The sequence below is a fragment of the Ovis aries genome, chromosome 8 (genome assembly GCF_016772045.2).
Source record: "Ovis aries strain OAR_USU_Benz2616 breed Rambouillet chromosome 8, ARS-UI_Ramb_v3.0, whole genome shotgun sequence".
NCBI lineage: Eukaryota > Metazoa > Chordata > Mammalia > Artiodactyla > Bovidae > Ovis > Ovis aries.
The window spans coordinates 4,711,723-4,738,419 of NC_056061.1; the positions used below are offsets into that span (position 1 = coordinate 4,711,723).

At 40.0% G+C, this 26,697-nt stretch overlaps 1 protein-coding gene across 4 annotated transcripts in view; it reads left to right on the forward strand.

The window, feature by feature from the left end:
* Positions 1-26,697, forward strand: part of MEI4 (meiotic double-stranded break formation protein 4) — a 242,063-nt gene that overhangs the window by 134,203 nt on the left and 81,163 nt on the right. For 3 of the 4 annotated variants that reach the window (XM_027972295.3, XM_042253157.1, XM_042253158.2), the window contains exon 4: positions 18,753-18,884. The exons of the other annotated variant lie outside the window; for it this stretch is intronic. In XM_027972295.3, coding sequence (XP_027828096.2) covers positions 18,753-18,884 — 132 coding nt within the window. The remainder of the gene's footprint in view (positions 1-18,752; positions 18,885-26,697) is intronic. 4 annotated transcript variants of the gene reach the window in all.

The following is a 26,697-nucleotide window of genomic DNA, read 5'->3' on the forward strand; positions in this document are numbered from 1 at the left end:
AATCATACGCTGTGATACAGTGTGATTTATCCTTGAGATGCAAGCATGGCCAACATGTGCAAATTTAACAAACGTGATACATCATATTAGTAGAACTAAAAATAAACATCATATGATTACCTCCATAGATGCTAAAAAAGCATTTGACAGAATATATTCTTTCATGATAAAGACTCTGAGTATATTGCATATAGAAGGAACATACCTCAGTGTTCAGTTCAGTTCAGTTGCTCAGTCGTGTCTGACTCTTTATGACCCCGTGAAGTGCAGCTCGCCAGGCCTCCCTGTCCATCACCAACTCGCGGAGTCCACTCAAACCCATGTCCATTAAGTCAGTGATGCCATCCAGCCATCTCATCCTCTGTCATCCCCTTCTCCTCCTGCCCTCAGTCTTTCCCAGGCATCAGGGTCTTTTTGACTAGACTGACTTTTGTTGGCAAAGTAATGTCTCTGCTTTTTAATATGCTGTTTAGCTTGGTCAATAAACATCATATATGAGAAGCCCACAGCCAACATCAACAGTGAAAAGTTGAAAATATTTCTTCTAAAACTAAGCAGTTAGACAAAAAAAGAAATAAAAGACATCCAAATCATAAAAGAAAAATAATTTTTCTCCATTTGCAGATGATGCATCTTATATATAAAAAATCCCCAAGACTCCACCAAAACAGAATTAGAATTAATCAGTGAATTCAGTAAAGTTACATGATATAAACAGAAATCATTTGTATTCCTATACAGACAGTGCAATACCTGAAAAAAATAAAACAGTGCTATTCCCAAAAGCATCAGAAACAATAAAATAGAATAAATGTGACCAAAGAAGTAAAAGATCTGTACACTGAGAACTATAAGACTTTGATGAAAGAAATTGAAAATACAAATAAATTGAAAAATAATCCATATGCATGAATCAGGAAAAATAATGCTTTCAAAATGCCCATTCTGCCCAAAGCCATTTTTAGATTAAATGGAATCCCTATTAAAATTCTAATGGCATATTTCTCAGAAATAGAAAACACAATCCTCAAATCCATAGGGAATCACAAAAGACCTCAAATAACAAAGCAGTCCTGAGAAAGAAGAAGAAATCTAGAGGCATCATACATTTTCAAAGCTGCATTGATTCATACAGTACGATGTTAATATGAAAGTAGACACATAGTCCAATGGAGCAGAATATAGAGAGGAAATAACCCCCCATATATGTGGTCAACTAGTATTTGACAATGGACAAGGATACTCAATAGGGAAAGGATAGTCTCTTCAATAGATTGTGTTGGGTAAAATGGATAACTACATGCAAAACACTGAAATTAGACCCATAACTTACACCAAAAGCAAAGCACCAAAGTGCAAGCACCAATGGCAAAATTCAACAGTAAGACTATATCAAACTAAAATGTTTCTGTGCAGGAAATGGAGAGAAAATCAGCAAAATGAAAAGGCAACCTACAGAATAGGAGAAAAAAAAAAAAAAACTACACAACTCAATAGGAAAAAAAAAAAAAACACTGATTAGAAAATGGGCAGAGGAACTGAACAGACTTTTTTTCCAAAGAGGGCATACATACGGCCAGCAGGTACATGGAAAGATGCTCAAGCTCACAAATCATCAGGAAATGCAAAACAGAAGCTACAAGGAGATATCACCTCACACATAAGATATGACACTTAGAACAGCTGTTATTGAAAAGAATAATAAAGTTAAGAAATAGCAAGTGTTGGTAAGGATGTAGAATAAAAGGGAATCCTGGTGCACTGTTGGTGGGAGTGTAAACTCCACGGTCAGTATGGAAAACAGTTTGGAGGTTCCTCAAAAAGTTAAAAACAGAACTACCATGTGATCTGTAAATTTCACTTCTGAGCACACATCCAAAAGAAAATGGAATCAGGGTCCTGAAGAGATGTTAGTGTTCCTGTGTTCATTTGCACCAATATTCATAATGGCCAAGATGAAGAAGGAAGCACCTAAGGTTCTGCCTACAGATACATGGGTATAGATGATGTGGTATGGGTACATGCAATGGAATATTATTCAGTCATAAGAAAGAAGGAAATCCTGCCGGTTTTTCGACAACATGGATGGACCCAGAGGGCATTATGCTAAGTGAAATAAGTCAGAGAAAAACAAATGCCATATGGTATCACTTATAAGCAGATCCTTAAAAAGCTGAAGTCGTAGAAACAGAGAGTAGAATGGCATTTACCAAGTTATATGAGGAGAGAACTTGGGAGATGCTGGTCAGAGGGTACATGCTTCCAGCCATTAGTTGGACAAGTTCTGGGGATCTAATGTGCAGCATAGCGATTGTAGTTAATCATATTGTATTATATGCTTGAAAGATGCTAAGAGAGGTGTTTTTTTTTTTTTTTTTTTTTTGCTGCACCACGCTGCTTATGGGATCTTAGTTCCCAAACCAGGGATCAGGGATCAAACTCATAACCCCTGCAGTGGAAGTGCAGAGTCTTAACTGCTGGATCACCAGGGAATTCCCTAAGAGAGTTGATCTTAAATTCTCAATACCAAAAAAAAAAAAAAAAGGTGATTATGTGAGATGATGGAGGTGTTCACTCACCCTACTGTAGTAATCATTTCACAGTATGCAAGTGTATCAAATAATCAAATTGTACATCTTAAAGCGTTTCTCTGTTTGCATCTTCTAGTTGCCAGAAGAAATAGCTGTTCTCAGTTTGATGTTCATGGGATACTCAGGAGTATAATTTTAAAATACAGATTCCATGTAAACATAGTTGACTTTGCACATTCTTCCAGGTGACTATTACTAGGCTACCACTAGTATTATTATTACTAATTTGGAAGATTGTCTTGCTAGTAGATGTTCTCCAGACCACCCTTCCTTAGTACTTAAACCTTGTGGACTTAACCTAGGGAATCTCAGGCTTTCCTGCATGTTAGAAGGGCCTGGGCATTACTTGAGAATTCTGCTTTGTCAGTACTTGTTTGCTGACAGGCATCCCCACCTTACCCACTTCTAAAAGATAATTATCTGATTGTGTCTTATTTTCCTTTATTTTCTCTTTTTCTTTTGGCTTCTGAGGATCCCTCTTTCCCTCTTAAGAATTCAGCAATGCATTAAAATGATTGCTTTACATAGCGCTTTATATATATTGCTTTATATTGCGTTATTGCTTTATATAGTGTTAAGATACATCACCAAAGACTAGGAATAAGGAAAATGATTGGCTGATCATCTCAGTGACATACTAGGGCCTTATCTAATAGGCTAATAACCCAAGGATAATTGAAATGTCTGGGAATGTACTTCATCAGAGCCCTGACTCTGTAAAACTCCATATTAACACATAGATTGCTGTCTCGTATAGCTGCAAATGATTTCTTTACAGCTGAAAGGTAAGCCGTGCTAGGCATAGCCATTTGCGTTAATGCATATATGCATAAAACCTTTCAAAGCTTTAAAAAAAGAAAACAAAACGATTAGCCTGGCGGTTATGATAGGGGTTTGTCCTGTAAGATATTAACCAGTTTTATATCTAATCCAGCAGTGTTATTACAGTGTTCTTTCTTTAAAGTCAATGCTCAATTTCTCAAATGTTCTCTACCCTCATTGATGATACAAATACACCAGTGACGTGTTCACGCCAGAGTTTTTGAGAAGAATCCTTTCACATCAGAATCAAACCAGATTTCATTTTGAAAGCTTTTAAGCTTATCTTGCCAACTGTAAGGAGAAGTAAATACTGAAGCAAAAGTAATCTTATTTCCTCCTTCATTGAATCCAAGTGACAGTGGGGACTACCTCAGGCCCTAGCACATGGCTACACTCAGTCAGTATTTGCTATGAAGAATGGATACATGTATAACCATTGCCTTTTGACTATTAGAACTTTAATTTGTTAAAGAAATAATTTTTTATTGTGCCCCGTTCTTTATAGTCCTGGCACATTCATAAATACTCTCCTACCTCATAGGGAATCTTAATACATCCGGTTATTTAAGAACATCATATTAGGACTTTCCTGGCAGTCCAGTGTCAAAAGACTCCATACTTCCAGTGCAGGGGTACAAGTTCGAGCCTTGGCTGAGGAATCAGAATCCTGCACGTTGTGCGGTGCAGCCATAAAGACAAAAAAATCACATCATTTTAGGTAATTAACGTAGCATAACTTTTACTCTAAACTATACAGCATATTTATTTTCTGTAGTATATTTTTTCCATTTGAGTGAGAACCTGTGAAAATTGTTTACTGTGACTTACTTTAATTGAGTTTGGATTATTTACCTTCACTCTTGTTACATTGAATTTCTAAGATCTTTGTAAAACAACTTCTCTTCCACAGCACAGGTCTACACTGCTCAGACCCTGGAGAGCTGGGGCGGTGGCAGGGCCCTTCATATGTTTTATAAGCCTTGATTAGTTCCAGAGGTCAATTCCCTGGACATTTCTAACTCTAAATTGCTTGACTACTAGGTCACCTCCAACCTGATAATCCAGATTTATATTAATAGCTACAGTTTATATGGCTGAATATTGGGTTGTTCCAAAAGTTTTATAGATGTACTTGTAACATTTATGGGAAGAGGGTTATCATGCCTGTGTATTTTCCCAGATTTCCTAGAGGAAGATTACCTAGAACTTATATATATATACACACACACACACACACACACATATACACATACTTGTTCTAAACAGACTTTGGTTTTCTTGCTTTATGTGATTAATGCATGTTATCTATAGAAAAATAGGGAAATAAAGGGGTGAAGATTTCCAAATTTACTGACATATTGAGTGCAGCACTTAACGGCATCATCTTTGGAATTTGAAATAGCTCAGCTCGAATTCCATCAGCTCCACTAGCTTTGTTGGTTGTAACGCTTCCTAAGGCCCACGTGACTACACACTCCAGGATGTCTGGCTCTAGGCGCATGACCACATCAAGAGCTTTTTTGTAGTTCTTCTGTGTATTCTTGCCACCTTTTCTTCATCTCTTCTGCTTCTGTTAGGTTATTGCCATTTTTGTCCTTTATTGTGCCCATCTTTGCATGAAATGTTCCCTTGGTATCTTCTGATACCAGCTGATGCCACCTGATGCAAAGATCTGATTCATTGGAAAAGACCGTGATGCTGGGAAAGATTGAAGGCAGGAGGAGAAGCGGGTGACAGAAGATGAGACAGTTGGATGGCATCACTGACTCAATGGACATGAGTTTGAGCAAACTCCGGGAGATAGTGAAGGACAGGGAAGACTGGCGTCCTACAGTCCCTGGGGTCACAGAATCAGACATGACTTTGCGATTGAACAAGGAAAACAACAAAAGGGGTGAAGTATAACGTTATATGCTTCAGGAAGTAGGAAGCGGTTCATTGTCCACCCATATTTAAGGCTGATAACTTCTGTACCTGTGTATTTGAGTCTTTTAACCTCACAGTTCAGCTTGTTTCCAGTGTTGGTCTGTTAACAAAAATTGGTGGTGCACAGCACAGCGTTGTCTCCTTAATTCAGTGTGGTAATAACATTCTTATGAAAATATGGCAAGTGATTGAACATTCTGCTTGAGTGCTCTTGGGGTCTTCCACATTCGTTATGTCTACATGGTAGCTTTAGGCATACAGTGGTTAATAGCACAAGAGAATTCTGGTTCTTAAGATACATACCTAACTTTGAACAAATTACTCTCTCTCAACTGAGACCCTCTTATTTTGATTAAGACTATACCTCCTAGGGTTGTTTTGAAGATTAAATGATGTATAAATACTAAGCATTGTACAGTGCAACATAAAAGCTTAATAAATTGTAGGGTAGTTTTACTGGTATTATTTTCTGTAACTCTGTTGCTGTGTTATCCTATAAGGTTTATTACTGGCAGCAACAATAAAAGGCATTCAGGTTTTTAAAAAATCTGAATTTAGTACTAGACTCTGCCACTCACCATGTCACCTTAACATTTCTGAGTCTAAATTGCTTGATTTTTCAAACACTGTTAAAAACGGGGAATGCGTTCTTAGATGGAGGATCCCAACTCTTTTATCAAAATTCTTAGGCAAATTAGAGGATTTTGCTAAGAATTTGCTAAGAAGCATTTTCTTCTAAGAATATGCTTAGAAGAAACCAGCGTAGTTCTTGTTCTGATAGATGTTTTTAGTTGGTTTAACTTAGTTTCCTTCATTAGCAAGCTATGCAAGTAGAGATCATGGCAATAGAAGGCATGGTTCAGCAACCTAATGCGTGAGCAGGGCAATCCTTCCGTGTAACCAGCCTATACCACGTGTTCGGTTATTCAGTGACAATTATGTACCTTTGATCTCAAACTGTTTCCTTCAGAATTCGCCTCGCAGAGTTCAGGTGTGAGCGTGCCAGCGCCCGCCCACTGGCTGCTGTTCTTCCCTGCAGTGCCATAGGGTGTACCTCTTACTAGCAGTGTGTGTGCATTCTAAAAAATATGTCAGCGACCCAAGGATGCAAACCAGCTGATTAAGTGAGAAGGCGGATGATTTCCGCAGCCCACCCCCTCAGATCATTTTGAGCATGTAAAATGCCATGTTTTTATTATTATTTACTTGTGACTTCCGTTCAAATGTCACACGGTCCCCAGTGATAAGGAAATGAAAATTTGTTCAGTTAATCTGCTGCCATTGAGAAGTTGGTCATAAATAAGCAAGATCCACTCTGTAAATAGGCAGCTGGCTGTTCTAAAGTTTGTAGGGTAGGCCCCCAGAGCTTTCCAGATTCTCAGTCACATTGGCTTGAACAAAATGACCAAGTCTAATGGAAACCATTGCCTGTCCCATGTCCAAGCCTACAGAAGAAATCTTCTAGGAAATATAATGAATTTTATGAAGGTGCCACTGTTCCCTTTGGGGGGACTTTTGGATTTTTCTGGACATTAATTGTCCTTAGCTGCAACCTGGGTAAGTTCTTAGCATATTAAAAAAAGGTATGTTCAGTATCTATAATTGCAATTCTTGTTTTCAGCAGGCTATAAGAATTTAAATAAACATAACTTCATATACATCTCTATTAAATTTCACTTAGTTAGGACTAGTGATTATAGCTTAGGGAGTTCCTTTATATCTATTATTATTATCATTTTGTTTTACTTTTTTTATAAATGTATTTATTTTAATTGGAGGTTAGTTACTTTACAATATTGTGTTGGTTTTGCCATACATCAACGTGAATCTGCCACAGGTATACACGTGTTCCCCATCCTGAACCCCCTCCCTCCTCCCTCCCCGTACCATCACATCACCAGCTCTCTTGCCTAGTATTACATGGTTTAAATTTTGATTTACAATATTTTGTTGAAAATATTAATTAAAAAGGTGACTAAAGGGTCAAATGGTGTAGCATGATGTTACAGGAGGCTCTGCAGTTACAATCCGGTCATATAGTTCATATGCAGTTTATTCATCCAGCCTGAAACTCATGTGGCCCCAATTGTATCTACAAGAAATCCTAAAGGCTTCCTCAGAGCCTTTGTTGAAATCAATGCATTTTATGTCTGGGACTTCTTTTGATTGAATATAGCAACTCTATCTTAATAGGATAGGAGTTAAGGTAGTACCAGTTCAGTTCAGTCACTCAGTCCTGTCCAGCTCTTTGCGACCCCACAGACTGCAGCTAGCCAGTCTTCCCAGCCCATCACCAGCTCTGGGAGCATGCTTATATCAGGGTAGTATACTTGATATTTATTAATTGATGTACTTTCCTCCTGGACTTTATATGTTTCTCTTAGTTATCAAAAATTTTCTGCATAGTAATGTCCTAGAATTGTCCCAGCATCCACATATATATTATTCTATGAGTTAAGACATTTACTTTCATATTTTTTTGAAACCCATGTATCACTTGCTCATTTCTATTTCATTAGGGCCTTTTTCTGAGTTCTCAGCAGTTATCATGAATATATTGTCAATTAATCTTCAAGTACTTTGTATACTTTAGGATAAAATTCATTAAACATTGAATTTGGTTCAATCAGTTCAATTCTCACAGTATTTTTCCATCCCATCTGCGTATTTACATCTTCTCTACCCCAGTAATCACTGAATTTGACTTCTAATTCTGGTTCATATTATATCCTATTTTTATTATTGTTTATTATCTCCAGATTGAAGATCATCCCTTTGAATGGAAAAAATGGAAAGTATAATAAATACATGACTTTTTTTGTCATTTGTTAGCCCAATGCCACCATTTTTTCACAGTGAAACTGCCCCTTCTGTGTCCTCATTGCTCTAAACCTAATCAAATAATTGCCTGCCTTTTGATTTTTTTTAGAAGCCTTGCTTTATTTTGAAGCTCCATGATACACGCAGTATTCAAGTGTCATCACGTAGTTGGGCTCTGCCCCTTCTGCCTGTTTGCCCAGCAGTCAGTTGACCCATATCTGTGTGCTTAGCTCTTCCTCAAGCCCTGGGCTCCCAGCCGTCCTATGGCAAGGATTTCAGGAGCCGTGGATAATTTCATTTCAGTCAGTCGTGTTTCTAGAACTGCTAACCTCACGTTCTAGTTCAGTAAACATATGCTGGGCCTTGACTCTTTCTGGCAGGCACAGGAACTGAGTCCTGTCTTACTTCCCTCTGCTTGGTTCCCTGCATTGTCAGCCTTTCCCGTTTCTTAGTTTATCCTCAAAACTGAGCTCCTGCGGTCTACAGCTGGATCACGGTTCTTCAAACCATGACCTCTCCTCAGATCCTCCTTTCGTGTGTTGAACTTGCTTGCCAGAGTGCCTGTTACTTCTTGCTGTTCTTCTGACAAGGTCTGAACTTGTCTTACTATTGCTGTCTTTCTAAACACACTCTGTTGGTCTTATAAGCCTCACTACCCACCCTGACCAGTGTTATCAAAGCTAGGTCTCCCCTTTGGAAACTTGTCAAGCTCTAGCTTATAGATTTTCACTTAGTGGTATCTCTGAGGTTTCCAGAATTCTGCTGATAGACTATGCGCAGTCTTTAGAGCAAAAATCCTACTATGGTGGAGGCTTATGTGGAAGCTTCTTTTGAAGGATTGGTATGTACCTGTGTCAGACATGCGTGCACATCTCTGGCCAAAAATAGGGCTTGATCTCGGTGTTGTTGGCCATACCTAGTTTCTCCTGACATCGCCCTTCCCCCCTGCTTTTCTTCTTTGTTTTGTTTTGTAAACTGAGTACTCCTCTTAGGAGATAGATGCCTCTGAGAGTGTCTTACCACTGTAATCACAAAGAGATGAAGTTCCCTGGGAACTCAGACCGAAGAAGCAGGTCCTCTATGCCATTACCCAGCCTGCTCCTTCTTTGGCCCATCCATCGGGAGCCCTGTCATGCCTGCGCTTCTCCTCCTTGAGAGAAGCAGTGGGCCAGAAGAGATGTAAGGGCTTCATCAAGCTGCAGCTGGGATCTTTTTAAGGCATTTTTATACTTCCATTTTTAAAAAAAAAATTATTATTAGGGTATAGTTGATTTACACTGTTGTATCAGCTTTAGGTGTGCAGCAAAGTAAATCAGTTATACATATACATATGTCCACCTTTTTAAGATTTTCCCCCCATATAGGCCATTACAGAGCACAGAGTAGAATTCCACGTGCTATGGCTCAGAAGGTAAAGAATTCGCCTGCAATGCAGGAGACCCGAGTTCCATCCCTGACTTGGGAAGATCCCCTGGAGAAGGGAATGGCAACCCACTCCAGTATTCTTGCTTGGGGAATCCACATGGACAGAGGAGCCTGGTGGGCTACAGTCCATGGGGTCACAAAGAGTTGGACATGGCTAAGCACAGTATAATAAAATAGATAATTAATAATGACCTACTATATACTGTGTATCAGAGAAGGCTTCCCTGGTGGCTCAGATGGTAAAGCATCTGCCTACAATGCGGGAGACCCGGGTTCAATCTCTGGATTGGGAAGATCTCCTGGAGAAGGAAATGGCAACCCACTCCAGTATTCTTGCCTGGAAAATTCCATGGACAGAGAAGCCTGATAGTCTGCAGTCCATGGGATCACAAAGAGTCGGACATGACTGAGCGACTAACACTATAAGCACAGTAAACACAGTATATGCTGCTGCCGCCGCCGCCAAGTCACTTCAGTCGTGTCCGACTCTGTGCGACCCCATACACGGCAGCCCACCAGGCCCCCCCATCCCTGGGATTCTCCAGGCAAGAACACTGGAGTGGGTTGCCATTTCCTTCTCCAGTGCATGAAAGTGAAAAGTGCAAGTGAAGTCGCTCAGTCGAGTCTGACTCCTAGCAACCCCATGGACCGCAGCCTGGCAGGCTCCTCCGTCCATGGGATTTTCCAGGCAAGAGTACTGGAGCAGGTTGCCATTGTCTTCTCTGATACACAATATATAGTAGGTCGTTATTAATTATCTATTTTATATATAGTAGTGTGTTTATGTCAGTCTTAATCTTCCAATTTATCCCTCCTGCCCTTCCCCCTTGGTAACTGTAAGTTTGTCTCTCTGTGAGTCTGTGTTGTAGGTAAGTTCTTATATACTTCCATTTTGTTATCTTTTCTTGAAGTTGAAAATAGCTAATGTTCATTGGGCATTACTGTGTGCTAAGCACTGTTACAAGTCTTACATATTAACTCATCTATTTTTCAGAACAAGTCTGTGAAATTGTAACTCTTCTTAACCTCCTTTTACAGATGAGAAAACTGAGATAAAGAGAAGTGTGGTAACTTCGCAGTGGTCACATAGGGAATAGTTTGCAGAGTCGCGTTTTGAATCAGGAGTCTGGATCCAGAGTCTGAACTCTAAATGACTAAATGATCTCACCTCTCTGAGGTGGAAAGTGTAGTAGTAAGACTTGTAAGTGTCATATAGTAGTTACGGCAGCAGAGATAGACAAGCTATGCTAAGTTATGGGAGCATCCTGAGAGGCTCTGTGATGGGAATTTTAGAGAACATACAGCTGATTATAGGATCCACAGTGTGTCCCAAAAGTTCATGAAAATTGTGCATAGTTCTACCACTTTAATAATGATAACTTGAGTACATATTTTATTTCCAGTTTTTAATGACTGATTTTTTTAAGCAAAAAGGAAGTCAAAGGAGATGTATGTAATTTTCTTTTACTTCCCACCTACAATTCTTAGATTTGTTGATTTATCTTATTTATTCTATGATATATTGATAATTCAGTTGTTTCTAATCCAAGGTTCTTGCACGTTTAAGAAAAATACATACTCAAAAGTTATATATTAAATACATACTTAAAAAGTGATTGAGTCTAAAATGAAATTAAACTAATTTACTTGTATTAGCATAAAAATAGCAAAATAATGTTTTCAAGAAAAATACAAGATATCTTTGCTTAAAACACAAAACATTAAGAAGTTAAAACAAAAGTAGTTAAAACATATTTCATGTTCATTGGTTATATTATTAAGATGCTACTAAGTCACTTCAGTCGTGTCCGACTCTGTGTGACCCCACAGACGTCAGCCCACCAGGCTCTCCTGCCCCTGAGATTCTCCAGGCAAGAACACGGGAGTGGGTTGCCATTTCCTTCTCCAATGCATGAAAGTGAAAAGTGAAAGTGAAGTCGCTCAGTCATGTCCAACTCTTAGCAACCCCATGGACTGCAGCCTACGAGGCTCCTCCATCCATGCGATTTTCCAGGCAAGAGTACTGGAGTGGGGTGCCATTGCCTTCTCCAATTATTAAGATAGGAAGTCCACAATTATTTGTAATGTCATTTTTCCCTGATTGCTCTCAAGTGTGTCTCCATATCCACAGTTTTCAGGATTTAGCCCTGATATGCCTAGGCTTTTATTTTTAATACTAATTGCTTGAGGTTAATGAGATTTTTGAATGTGTACATTTAATGTACATTTAATCTATCTTTCACCAGATTCAGGAAGTTTTCAGCCATTGTTTCTTCAAACATCTTCTGCCTGTTCTGACCCTTTTTTCCTTCTGCATCCCAGTTACGCTTACGATGGAGCTGTGTATGTTGTCCCACGTGTCCCTGAGATTCTGTTCGTTCCTCAGGTTGTATAAATTCCACTGACCTATATTCAAGTATGTCAGCTGTTTACTCGGTCGTCTTCAGTACTCTCCTGAGCTCACCCACCTAGAGTTTTTATGTCACGTATTCTGGAGTCTTTCCTTGGCTCTTTTTAATATTTTCTCTTTCTCCACTGAATCTCTATCTTTTGGGTTAGTACAGCATTAAGCCCAGTTTTAATACTTGTCTTAAAATCCCTTCTTATAAAACACACCCACGGAATCAGGCCTGCTGCTTTTACCCGGATGGAGACAGCCCAGAGACGAAAGTCTCCAGAGCTTCCAGTCCCAGATAATAGAGATTTATCATCAGGAATCTCCTGATTCAAGAAGAATTCTTCCAGCTATTCCAGAATCCTGCTGTATCTTCTAGGAAACTGTATCATCATTCAAAAGGAATGCCCTACAACCTGCCTTTCTCCTCAAGTATTAATAATCCTCCACTATGTCTTAAATAAGATGTGCTCATTACAAACATTTAAATTATATCCAGAACCATCTCTGAAGGAGAGTATTAGCGTTTTTAGTGCTTGAAGTTTTTAGTGCACAATATTTGAGTGGTGGGTGATTCCAGTCTGTCAGCTGTGGACCACTCCTCTTAATTATTCAACATTCATATACTCCATTTTTCCCATATTCGAACTTCCCTCAAATCTCAATAGCAACAGCACTGTGTTATGAAAACAATGTACCAGCTCTGTGGAAACAAAAATCTATAGACCTCTTCTCAAAAGGAAAGATTCGAAGTTTTGGTCCTTTGATGTGGTGTGATGTGATGTAATGGTAATCATCTCCATGCTAGTTCAGACACAATTCTAGTTTGATACTTTGTAATTCGTGGACTAAATTATGAAATACACGCACACAGTCACATACACACACACACACACACACACACACACACACACACACACACACACACACACACACACACGAGCACAGAGGAAGAAAAAACTGACCCATCATGGCCTTAAGTTCTACAGCTGGTTATGAGTCTGTGATTTGTGTTGACTTTCTTCTTCTGCCAATCACATTCCCCTTTGTCCTCAGCCAGAACCGTAGTTGATTTATACAGTTTCATCTTTGAAGGGTCTGGCCTCATGAAGTTGGCCATAGTATTCTGTTTACTTCTACCACTTGGATGTGTCAGCCCTACAGGGCAATCCCTGGCTTCCAGGTATAACCTTCCCCGCTTCATCACATTGTAAATCCCTGTTTTCCTCCACATTGAAGTCAGTTGCACCAGGAACCTCTCTTTTGCCGATGGCATAGTAGCATGAAGAAATCTATGTAGCCAGGTGGAAATTTCAACTTCGAGTTCATGAAACTATTGCTGGGTCAGTCAGTAAGAAGCATTTTCGCTTGGTTGTGTAGACCTCTAGGGAGAAATCCAGTGCCACAAGGATGGGGATGGCGCTTTGCCCATAAATCATTAGATGTCTGCTGAGAGCTCCCAGTCTCACTTTCATATGCGGATTCCTGAACTCGTATACTTTGGCTGTGGGGGAGGAATGGTACATATTGGTCACGGTTTAGAGCATGTTTCCTGTTTTCCAACCTTCTATGAACTGGTATTCTAGTTTGAACCAACTGCCCAAGGAAAATTTGCCCATGCTTTCCGTTCCTGCTTGATCCCTATTTTGATCTATTACACCTACTTAATGAAGAAATATTGCCATGTATACCTGATTTTAGGTAGCATCCAGTTGAGATGAGCAGCTCTGGGTATATGGTCACTTGGTGTCCACAGTCAGGAACTCATTCAATCTTTACTGGGGCCAAATAGCATAAGCAAAGAGTTTTTTCCTTTCTTTCTTCTTTTTTTTTTTCTATAAAGGATAAAATTTACTTGTCAAGAAAGGTATGACTTTCTCCCCAAACCCCAAACAAAGAACCCCCTTTGTGATTATCTGATTAGGGTCATGGCTGCAGAATTCACAGAATATACTGATTAACTCCAGAGATATTGGCTTTTATTGGTCATGAGATCCATTCTTGTTAGTCACCTAGAGGAACAAACTTCTTCCTCAGCTTCTAGAGATCTTTATATGCTCTTCTGGGCCCCTCTTGAAGTTCACAGCCTTGTGATTTCTCAATCTACACATCTAAGGAGAAAAACCAAAGGGATACATGTTGCCTCAGATATCCAGAGGCACATCAAGTATTGTATCTTTTTATTAGTGATGGGAGCTACCTCTAAAGCAACATGTTTTTCATTTGGGGAGTGTATTCCAACATGTGTCAGACCCTGAAACTTCCCAAGTGCACCAGGCACCTGAATTTCTGGGGTTCATTCTCTGAAATGCATGTGTTTTTACTAGGGCCCTCAAAACCCCTGCCATATCAGCATGGTGTCATCAGTCCAGTGCACTGACATGATGTCCTGTGGACCAGTTCAGTAATCAGAATCCTGTGAACAAAATGATGGCATGGAGCCAGGAAGTTGACGTAGCCTGAACAGGACAGGAGAAGCACACTGCAGTATCCTAGGCAGATGCAAACTCCCCCGATCAGGACCTGCCTGGGTACCGAGTGTCCGAGGCAGGGAGCTGCATCTGGAACCGCCATCAGCACTGTGTAATTAGAAATTCTGCCTGACTAATTTTATAATAATTCACTAGCATTCTCCAGGGACCTTCAATTTCCTGTGCAGGTCAAATAGGCAAATTTATTGGGCACATGGGTAGGCATTTCCACTCCTGGATAATCCAGTACTTCAGTGTGGCACTGAGCTCTGTGAATCCTCCAGGTGAATATATAGATCCAGGCACCTCTGGGGAACCTTGAGTTAATAGGAATGACTCCCTAAGCCAGTGGTCACCAGAACAGTATCCTGCTGCTTCTACTGGGTTTAAGAACCTGGAGATGAAGGAGTCCTCTGAACCAGCTGCAAGATAAGCCAGAATCATGCCACTTCTGCCACAGACTGCGCCAACAAAGTGCATGCCCCGTGCCCTGCTTCTCTTATTCCAAAATGCACTGCTGCGTCCAGTTCCCAAATGAGTGCTCTGACTGGCAGAGGTCAGATCACATCCCAAATCCTAACTGCAGAGGAATCTGGGAAATTTTATTTCTAGCCCTCCTGTCCCTGAAATACCTAAGAGGCGCTATAGAGTAGAAAAGGATGGTGGAGGTGTTGACAGGCCCTCTTCTGGTTTCTACTGCAGTCACCTCATAATGTGATAAAAGCCCAGGCTCCAGTTCAGCCTCTCTCAAAGTTCCCTGCATTTACAACAGGGCACGTGTCAATTAAAACGAAAGGAAGAATAGAGACCATTTTATAATAATATTCACAGAACTTTAAATCATCCTAATGGCTGTATACTTGGTCTTTGCTCTCCTATGGATCTCAGTCACATCGAGGAGACAGTCTTACTTAAGAGCCATACAGTGGAAAAACCCTTTGTGATGAACTTTCCTTCTCAGCGGTGTCCTCTAAAAGGACTGTATTAACTCTAGACAAATGATTTTATTTCTAGTATTTAACATCTCAAGGGTCAAAGAATTAAACATAAAACCTTCAATGCTTTTGTATTACTACCCTACATTGTAACATTTAACACTTAATGGACACTTATTGGGGGCCTTCAGTTCAGTTCAGTTGCTCAGTTGTGTCCGACTGTTTGCAACCCCATGAACCGCAGCACGCCAGGCCTCCCTGTCCATCGCCAACTTTGGAGTTTACTTAAACTCATGTCCATCGAGTTGGTGATGCCATCCAGCCATCTCATCCTCTGTCATCTCCTTCTCCTCCTGCCCCCAATCCCTCCCAGCATCAGAGTCTTTTCCAGTGAGTCAACTCTTCCCATGAGGTGGCCAAATTATTAGAGTTTCAGCTTCAGCATCAGTCCTTCCAAAGAACACCCAAGACTGTTTAGATCTCCTTGCAGTCCAAGGGACTCTCAAGAGTTTTCTCCAACACCACAGTTCAAAAGCATCAATTCTTCGGTGCTCAGCTTTCTTCACAGTCCAACTCTCGCATCCATACATGACCACAGGAAAAACCATAGCCTTGACTGGACAGACCTTTGTTGGCAAAGTAATGTCTCTGCTTTTGAATATGCTATCTAGGTTGGTCATAACTTTCCTTCCAAGGAGTAAGTGTCTTTTAATTTCATGCCTGCAATCACCATCTGCAGTGATTTTGGAGCCCCAAAAAATAAAGTCTGACACTGTTTCCTCATCTATTTCCCATAAAGTGTTGGGACCAGATGCCATGATTTTAGTTTTCTGAATGTTGAGGTTTAAGCCAACTTTTTCACTCTCTTTCACTTTCATCAAGAGGCTCTTTAGTTCTTCTCCACTTTCTGCCATAAGGGTGGTGTCATCTGCATATATGAGGTTATTATAGTTCTCCCGGCAATCCTGATTCCAGCTTGTGCTTCTTCCAGCCCAGCGTTTCTCATGATATACTCTGCATAGAAGTTAAATAAGCAGGGTGACAATATACAGCCTTGACGTACTCCTTTTCCTATTTGGAACCAGTCTATTGTTCCATGTCTAGTTCTAACTGTTGCTTCCTGACCTGCATACAGGTTTCCCAAGAAGCAGGTCAGGTGGTCTGGTATTCCCATATCTTTCAGAATTTTCCACAGTTTCTTGTGATCCACATAGTCAAAGGCTTTGGCATAGTCAATAAAGCAGAAATAGATGTTTTTCTGGAACTCTCTTGCTTTTTCCATGATCCATTGGATGTTGGCAATTTGATTTCTGGTTCCTCTGCCTTTTCTAAAACCAGCTTGAACATCTGGAAGTTCCCGGTTCAGGTATTGCTGAAGCCTGGCTTGGAGAATTTTGAGCATTACTTTACTAGCATGTGAGATGAGTGCAATTGTGCAGTAGTTTGAGCATTCTTTGGCATTGCCTTTCTTTGGGATTGGAATGAAAACTGCCCTTTTCCTGTCCTGTGGCCACTGCTGAGTTCTCTAAATTTGCTGGCATACTAGGGGACTGGCCCTATGTTAATCATTTTTGCTGTCTTAACTTCATATGGAGGACTCTATATAGGTGTTGCTGTCCAGTCACTATTTTGCAGAAGTGTAATCTGAGAAATAAAAGATTAGTAAGTCGTTAGTACAAGTAATACGCGTGGAGCTGGGATTTAACTCAGGCAAGTGTTGGGCTCCAGAGTCTGCAGCCTGTCATACCTTCACTTCATCCCCACTGTATAAAGTCCATTTTATTGTGAAATTTATCTTCTCTTTAAGCTATCCCCTAAAGATTAGATATTAAGGAAAAATGGTAAGTAAATAACTACATCATCCATGAAATACTCAATAGAAGTTTTTTAGAACTTAGCTAAAGAGCGCCCCACTCCAGTACTCTTGCCTGGAAAATCCCATGGATGGAGGAGCCTGGTGGGCTGCAGTCCTTGGGGTCGCTAAGAGTGGGACACAACTGAGCGACTTCACTTTCATGCACTGGAGAAGGAAATGGCAACCCACTCCAGTATTCTTGGCCTGGAGAACCCCAGGGATGACGGAGCCTGGTGCTCTGCCGTCTGTGGGGTCGCACAGAGTGGGACACGACTGGAGCGACTTAGCAGCAGCAGCAAGAGCGCTTTTTATTTCAGGTACAAAGAAAAATGTTATAAAAAATGGTACATAGAATAAATGGTATTAAAGAGTTACAAAAGATGGGAGTCTTAGCTAATTACGTTATTAGAAAATAACTGATAAATAACTGATTTCCTATGATAATAAATTGATGTGGTTTTATTTGTAAATTTGATAAGTTGACTTAGAAAGTTATTATTAACAGCTAGTTATACACATCTGGATTTATAATAGACATTTTTTGAAGCCTATAATCTATTCAGTTTCTTAGTGTCATTGATTAGCTTTTAAAGCATATTACTAAAATGTCAATTTGAGAAATATCTACATTAAGTGTTTATCCTGAAGGACAAAGACGGCATTTTTTCAGTGTCATATGGCATTAGTTATTTAGCATTGTCATTTAAATATTTTATATAGTAAAGTAATGTCTCCTCAATATGATTTTAAGCTCATAGAGAGCAATGGCAAGGTAGATGCTGCTTTTGTGTTCTGAGATATTCCTTGAAGGCTCCTTTATCCCAGATATACTAAAGAAAAGATTTAATGGAAATTGAGGCATGAGTTAAATGTACCTTAATGTGAATAATAATCAAGTGGCATTTCTCCTAATAACTCTAAGGGATACAGTTTATTGTCTCCCACTGTCCTTTGAAATTTATTGAATGATAAGTTCTTTTGCTACCTCTAGATGAAAAATCAGAGTTCCACATTTTTTTCTCCTCCCTCTAAATGACCTCTCTTTTGATTTGTGGAGAACAGACACCCACACCCGTCCCTCTGCAGCGCGGAGGTAGGCCTGTTCCCAAAGACATCTTCAAACCTTTTGCTCTCTCCCTTTTTGTCATCTCTGCCTCTACAGCTCCATATCCGTATTTAATGGTTAAGGGTCTGAGAGCCTTGTTCTGTCATCCCCTTGATTCATTCTGTATGTAGTCTGTCATCTAAATGATATGATCTTTTGGTCCTTCAGCGAAAACTTCCATTTTAGCACCTTGCCACACATTTCAAAATATTAACTGCTATAAAATTTCATTGCTTCTATCGTGATAATCCACTTCACAGTTTTGCTTGAGACTGACCCAGAATTATGTTGACACTGTCTGTGCTCCCCGCAGCAGGGAGCTCAGGAGTAAATCTTAGAAAATGCCCAATAAATATATTCTGACCTGACTGGACAGAAAGTAGAAGCCTACTTATCTTGATCTGTAGTTTCAGGTGCAGCGTTATGTCTCGCAGAGTCTGGTAATGCTGGGAAGTTGCAGCTTGTTGAGAAGATCTATAATATCTCTGCTTCTGTCAGAAGTAAACAGCTTTGCTGATGATCTGGGTGCCGTCGACCAGGTACATACAACTTGAAACTGTAACTTTCTTTTATAGTTAATGAATGCAGCTGTAAACTTGTTTTCACTCTCTCTTCCTCTCTTTTTTCTGCCAGGCAGATATTTTCGTCATTACCTTATTTCTAGTAATATGTGAATATTGCTACTGCCTGCTGAAATTACAGAAAGATATTTTCATAAAATAGTTTTCAAAATAATACCATTTTATCACCCTTACTGGTATATATGTGTCAAAGGTACTACTAGTAACAGCAAAGGAGTGGCATTAAGCCTCTCCAAGTAAGTAGTGTGTTCCTAAAGCAAAGCAGTGAGAGGAGAGTGAACAAGAGGGGATGCTAAATGGAGCATAACCTCTGACCAATGGTTCTTATTTCTAATTGCTCACGAGACTCCTCTGACTGACTTAAATATCCAGTTGCCAAGGCATATGCCAATCGAATTAAATGGAGGTCTCTGGGGTTAAGATGCAGGTACCGTAGTTCAGTTCAGTTGCTCAGTTGTGTCCGACTCTTTGTGACCCCATGGACTGTAGCACTCCAGGCTTCCCTGTCCATCACCAACTCCTAGAGCTTGCTCAAACTCATGTTTATTGAGTCGGTGATGCCATCCAACCATGTCATCCTCTGTCACCCCCTTCTCCTCCCACCTTCAATCTTTCCCAGCATCAGGGTCTCTTCAAATAAGTCGGGTCTTCACATCAGGTGGCCAAAGTGTTGGCATTTCAGCTTCAGCATCAGTCCTTCCAGTGAATATTCAGGACTGATTTCCTTTAGGATGGACTGGTTGGATCTCCTTGCAGTCCACGGGACTTTCAAGAGTCTTCTCCAACACCACAGTTCAAGAGCATCAATTCTTTGGTGCTCAGCTTTCTTCATGGTCCAACTCTCACATCCATACATGACTACTGGAAAAACCATAGCTTTGATTAGATGGAACTTTGTCAGGAAAGTAATATCACTGCTTTTTAGCATGCTGACACATTACTCTAAGTCCCCTACATGCAAGCAAATTCCATTCTGAAAGCATGTTCGTAAGTCCAGTTTTTTCTAAGTCCAAAAATGTTAGCCCAGGTAGCCATCTAACACAATTGGCTTGGCTATACAGTACTGTACAGTAATACATTTATAACACTTTTCACACAAATAATATATACATAAAAAGCAAACACAAAAAAGTGAAACATTTTAAACCTTATTGTACCTTGAAAAGTACAGTAGTGCCAGCTACTTCACCCCTGCCTTTACACTTGCTTCTGGACACCCTGGGCTTGAAATAAAGATACTGTACTCTGTATTCAATGCAGTAGTGTGCAATAATGTGCACAAAAGCACAACCAGTTGTAGAGAATGCATGCATGTGACTGTACACCAGGCACGTGAACTAACTTATGTCATTCGACATACGAGCTTGAAGTTTCACATGTAGGGGACTTACTGTATCGACGTTGTTAAAGCTCACCAGGTGATTCCATTGTGCAGCCAACTTTGAAAACGATTCTCTCAGCCCTTTTATCCGTGAGTCTTATGTCACTGCTAACAAATGTATCTAAGGAACAGGAGTCATTCTCATGTTTTAACGTTGACAGTGACATATTTTATGTGTTCATTTTGTCAGTTAATCTAATATTATTATTTCTATGGTAGAAGTAAGCACAATCAAAGGAAATTAGAGACAGAAATGTTTTGTAAAGAGAAAAAAAATAATATTAAGAAAATTATGTATGTATAATATTAAACACTTAACCAAATTCATACATCTAAGTTTTCTACATTTACTGACAAAATATTGTATAATCTAATTGATTTCAATCAATGACATGATAAAATATCTAGTTAGTAGTTTTTCAAGTCACTGTTAAATGGAGAGCTCTTGTAAGAGCTCTGTTAGATTTTTTTTTTTAATTAGTTGTTACTAATGATCTCAATGAGCAAAAAATCCTCTTAAGAGAGAAATAAGGCACCTTTACTAATGGAAAAAATTGGTTTAAAATGCATGGTGCTGTTTGTAGGATCTGCAAGACCAAGAAAGTGATCAAGGTAGGTTTCAGGTCCTTGAAAAGATTGCATGAAAAAGGAACAGCTTGAAAATGGATTTGAATTGAAAAACAGAGAATGTATAATGTCAGGATACTGAGTGTTATTTTTAAAAGGTGTGCCCAGAACTCTGAGGAAACAGGTTGAGCTCATGGCATTAAAACAGGAATTAATGTGGGAAGTTAGTTTGAATGGAATCAGATTTGTGTGGAGAATAACAAAGTACAGGAAAAAAAATTATTAACATATTCTCATCTAATTTTCGGGCTTCCCTTGCCAAACTACATGAAGTAGTTTTGCTTTTCACCTAGTTTATAGATAAAGAAATCAAACCTTAGAAAAGTTAAGCAGCTTGACGAAGCTTGCAGAAAGAACACACGCTACAAGCCATGATTCAAAACCAGGCATTATGATTGTTAAGCAACCTTAAAACAAGAGTAAAAACACAAAAACAAGAGTTAGTTTTTGGGCAGATACTATGTATTAACATGCTTTACATGAATTGTTCCGTTCAATTCTTTTAATAACCTTTCAAGATATTAGTGTTACTGTTTAAAGACAAGGAAACTACTCATCAGCATTCTTAAAAATGGATGACAGAATTTACTCCAGTCAATTTAAGGAGAAAGAAAAGAATGCATGAAGAGCTATGGAATTGTTGAAGAAAAGCCTAGGCCCCTTCCATAAATTTATTTTCTTGGGCTCCAAAATCACTGTGGACAGTGACTGCAGTCATGAAATTAAAAGATGCTTGCTTCTTGGAAGAAAAGCTATGATAAACCTAGACAGCATATTAAAAAGCAGAGTCATCTCTTTACCAGTGGAAGTCTTTATAGTCAAAGCCGTGGTTTTTCCAGTAGTCTCATACAGATGTGATAGTTGGACCATAAAGAAGGCTGAGTACCAAAGAATTGGTCCTTTCTAACTATGTTGCTAGAGAAGAATCTTGAAAGTCCCTTGGACAGCAAGGAGATCAAACCAATCAATCCTAAAGGAAATCTACCCTCAGTATTCATTGGAAGGGCAGATACTGAAGATCCAATACTTTATTTGCCACCTGATAGGAAAAGCCAACTTGCTGGGAAAGACATGATGCTGGGAAAGATTGAGGGCAGGAGAAAAAGGGGGCAACAAATGGTTGGATGGCACAATCAACTCAATGAACATGAGTTTGATCAAGCTCCGGGAGATAGTAGAGGTCATGGAAACCTGGTGTGCTGCAGTCCGCGGGGTCGCAGAGTCGGACACGACTGGGTGACTGAACAACAACCACCTCCCATAATCACCGAGCAAAGTCTAGTTTCAGAGGAATTGCTGCCTTCTCCATCACGATCACAAAGTAGCTTGGCTGACTCCAGGAGCTACTCCTATAGACACAGGGTCCATAAATCAGCCTGGCCAGTGTACACCAGCCACATAGATGCCCTCACCGGATGCCCTCACACACTGAATCTTACTGTGTGATTCAGTTTCAGCTAATACAGTTTTTCTGTGTACATTTATTTCTAAACTAACAACATATTCAGAACCAAAGTAGCAAGGAAATATAGAAAATTTACTTTTATGCTTTTCCAGATTTTTTTTTTACTATAAAAGGGTATATAATGACTAACGATTAGTCAGTTCAAGGTATCTACTACATGTAAGGCTCAGAAATTCAGTAAAACAGTGGTAAGAGATGGAGTTAGAGTAGAAGGGGATATAAGGGGCATGAATGTAAGGAAGCCATATATTTGGAACACTCAATACAATAAATCTTCTACAAGCAGCAATAGAAATACTCACTTGTATACAAGAGCTGTTATACAAAGGACTCAGGAAATGTTTAATGTGAAGGAGACAGGAAAATCAGTGTAAAATTAATATTATAAAACTAAGAGGAAAAATGAATGTCACTAAGTGGAATTAGGAAAATGGAAAGAAATGCTTCTTGGAGAACAGAAAAAGTTTATTTTGTATATATTGAATATGAGGAAACATTGAAGTTGTCAAATGTAGAAATGTGAAATTAAAGCTTGAGAGAAAGGGGGACCTACATAAAAATTAGGGGACTGTCACTATATGGCAGTCATGAAATCATAGTCAGAACAGGGACTCAGGAAAGTGCTGTGAAGTGGGAGAGTTAGCAAGGAAAGACCAGCTTTATTTTACTATTAGATGTTAGATGAAATTATAAATACCATCAATCTGATTTTATTATTGACCATTTGGTGATATCCATGTGTAGAGTTGTCTCTTGGGTTGTTGAAAGGGTGTTTGCAATAACCAGCATATTCTTTTGACAAAACTCTAGTAACTAGCCTTTACTCTGCTTCATTTTGTACTCCAAGGCCAAAGTGAAAGTCACTCAGTCGAATCCGACTCCTTGTGACTCCGTGGACTATGTAGTCCATGGAGTTCTCTAGGCCAGAATACTGGAGTGGTAGCTGTTCCCTTCTCCAGGGTGTCTTCCCAACCTAGGGATTAAACCCAGATCTCCTGCATTGCAGGTGGATTCTTTACCAGCTGAGCCAGCGGGAAGCCCGAGGTGGCTTCTCTGATATTCCAGGTATCTGGAATAACAAACATGTCTGTTACTCCAGGTATCTCTTGACTTACTAATTTTCCACTCCAATTCCCTGTGATGAAAAGGACATCTTATTTTCTTGGTGTTAGTTCTAGAAAGTCTCGTCGGTCTTCACAGAACTAGTCAACTTCTGCTACTTTGACATTAGTGGTAGGGCCTAAGCTTAAATTACCGTGAAGGGAAATGGATCGAGATCATTCTGTCATTTTTGATATTTCACTTTTGGACTCTTTGTTGACTGTAAGGGTGTACTGCTGATCCTGTTCATGGCGCTAGTTGTCTTGCTGTTCGTACTGTTCGCTGAACCCAGCCTAGGCAAGGTGTGAGTTAAGAGGCTGGAAAGAGACTTGAGGAGCCATAGGAACTGCAGGCATGTTTGCTGTCTCCTTGCTGGCATGGCAGCCGTGATAGCTTCCCTCCTCTTGTGGCTGACCCAGTGGACGCAGGTGTGACGCAGCAGTAATGCTGCCACTTTCTCGATGGAGCTCACATGCACGTACCACACTAAGTGAGCACCTCGCGCCGTGCACGCGCAGTACTGCGAATGATCTCAGCTGTTACATAATCATTATTTACAAAACGTGGGGTAAGAGAGTCTGAGCACGCTCATTTGCTCACTCCCCACAGAGGGCTATACCATTTCTTCTAAGGAATTCTTGCCCACATTGGTAAATGTACTGGTCACTTGAATTAAAGTCGTCCATAACCCATTCATTTTAGTTCACTGATTCCTAAGATTTCAATGTTCACTCTTGCTAACTCCTGCTTGCCCACATCCAATTTACCTTGATTCATGGACTGAACATTCCAGGTTCCCGTGCAGTATTGTTATTTATGGCATCAGACTTTACTTTCACCACTGGACACATCCGCAGTGGAGTGTCATTTCCACTTTGGCCCAGCTGTTTCATTCTTTCTGGAGCAATTAGTAGTTGCCCTCTGCTCTTCCCCAGTAGCACGTTGGAAACCTTCTGACCTGGGGGGACTCATCTTCCAGTGTCATATCTTTTTGACTTTTCATACTATTCATGGGGTTCTTGTGGCAGGAATACTGAAGTGGTTTGCCATTTCTTCCTCCAGTGTACCACATTTTGTGAACTCTTCACTGTGACCCCTCTGTCTTAGGTGGCCCTACAAGGCATGTCTTGTAGCTTCACTGAGTTATGCAAGCTCCTTTGATACAATTCTTATTGGAGATTTGCATCTCAAATTTGCATATTAAGGTGAATTTTTGGAAAGAATGTAACAAATTGTCTTTTTAAAATAAAATTTGTTGAACTTATTAGAGTTTATTAGAAAGATATACAGAGTACCCTTCCCAATGTAAACAGCTAAAACTCTGGACAGATACACGAATTAGTGAATTTTAGACAATAAGCAATACAGAGTTGTGATTCTTAAGATAAATAAACAAGCTATGTAGCCCATGATTGCCTTGACTTTTAGCCTGGAGGCCCACCAGTCCCAGTGCTCTCGCTGAACTGGTGGGTCAGAGTCCGGAGTTCCAGAGAACTGATGTAGGGAAATTCTGAGTCAGGGTCATGGAGAGAAGAAAACTCTGAAAAGAAAGAGCTCAAGTAATTTCTGCAGAGGTTTTCTTGATTTCTTGTTGACTACAACGCTGCACGTGTATAGGAGGACACTTCACAAGGCCAAATAAAGAAAACCTGCTCAGAAAAGAAATACTGCAAAGAACAATAGCCAGACCCCACACAGTGCTTGGGATGATCCAAATTCTATTCAGCTAAGATGTTGAACCTTAGCACTATAGTACTTTATAGTTCTAGGATAAAGACTGTTTTAGACAGATTCTAACAGAGAGTTGGAAACACAGCATAAAGAGAACTTGTTGATGCACAGGTAAAGTGGCTGGCTGCTGGAAGAACATTATCGTTGCTGTTCCAGTAGCCATGTTGCATCCACCTCCTTGTGACCCCATGGACTGCAGCTCACCAGGCTTCCCTGCCCTCCACTATCTCTGGTAGTTTGCTCAAATTCATGTCCATTTAGTCTGTGATGCTAACCATTGCATCCTCTGCTGACCCCTCTCCTCCCACCTTCAGTCTTTCCCAGCATCAAGGTCTTTTCCAATGAGTCAGGTCTTTGTATCAGGTGACCAAAGTTTTGGAGCTTCAGCTTCAGCATCAGTCCTTCCTGTGAATATACAGGGTGTGAATGCCAAGTGGGAATTGATCCTTTCAAATTGTGATGCTAGAAAAGATTCTTGACAGTCCCTTGGACTGCAAGGAGATAAAACCAGTCCATCCTAAAGGAAATCAATCCTGAATATGGGTTGGAAGAACTGATGCTGAAGCTGAAAGCTCCAATACGTTGGCCAACCTGATGTGAAGAACTGACTCATTGGAAAAGACCCTGATGCTGGGAAAGACTCAAGGCAGGAGGAGAAGGGAACAACAGAGGATGAGATGTTTGAATGGCATCACCAACTCGATGGACATGAGTTTGAGCAAGCTCCAGGAGTTGGTGATGGACAGGGAAGCCTGGCATGCTGCAGTCCGTGGGGTTGCAAAGAGTTGGACATGACTGAGCATCTGAACTGAACTGATTTCCTTTAGAATTGACTGGTTTGATCTCTTTGCAGAACAAGGCACTCTCAAGAATCTTTTCAGCACCATAATTTGAAAGGTTCAATTCATCAGCACTTAGCTTTCTTTATGGTCTAAGTCTTTAATCTGTGTGTGTGTGTGTGTGTGTGTGTGTGTGTGTGTGTAACATGGAATATATATTAGGAGTTATACAGCTCAACATCAAAAATAGCTGATTAACTCATGGGCACATGAAAAGATGCTCACCATCACTAATCATTAGGCAAATGTAAATCAGAGCCACAGTAGGATGTCATCTTACACCTCTCAGAATGGTAGTCTTCATAAAGTACACTAATAACAGGTGTTAGTGAGGATTTGGAGAAACGGAAACCCTTGTACACAGTTTGGTGGGAATGTAAATTGGTTCTGCCACTGTGGAAAACAGTATGAAAGTTTCTCATTAAGCTGAAAATAGAACTACCATATGACTCAGCAATTCCACTTTCAGGTTATATATATCCAAAAAATACTAATTAAAAGATACTTGCACTTCGATGTTCATAGCAGCATTATTTATGATTGCCAAGTTATAGAAGTAACCCAAGTGTCCATCAGGAGATGAATAGATAAAGCTGTGACTGCACACACACACACAGACGCCCACTG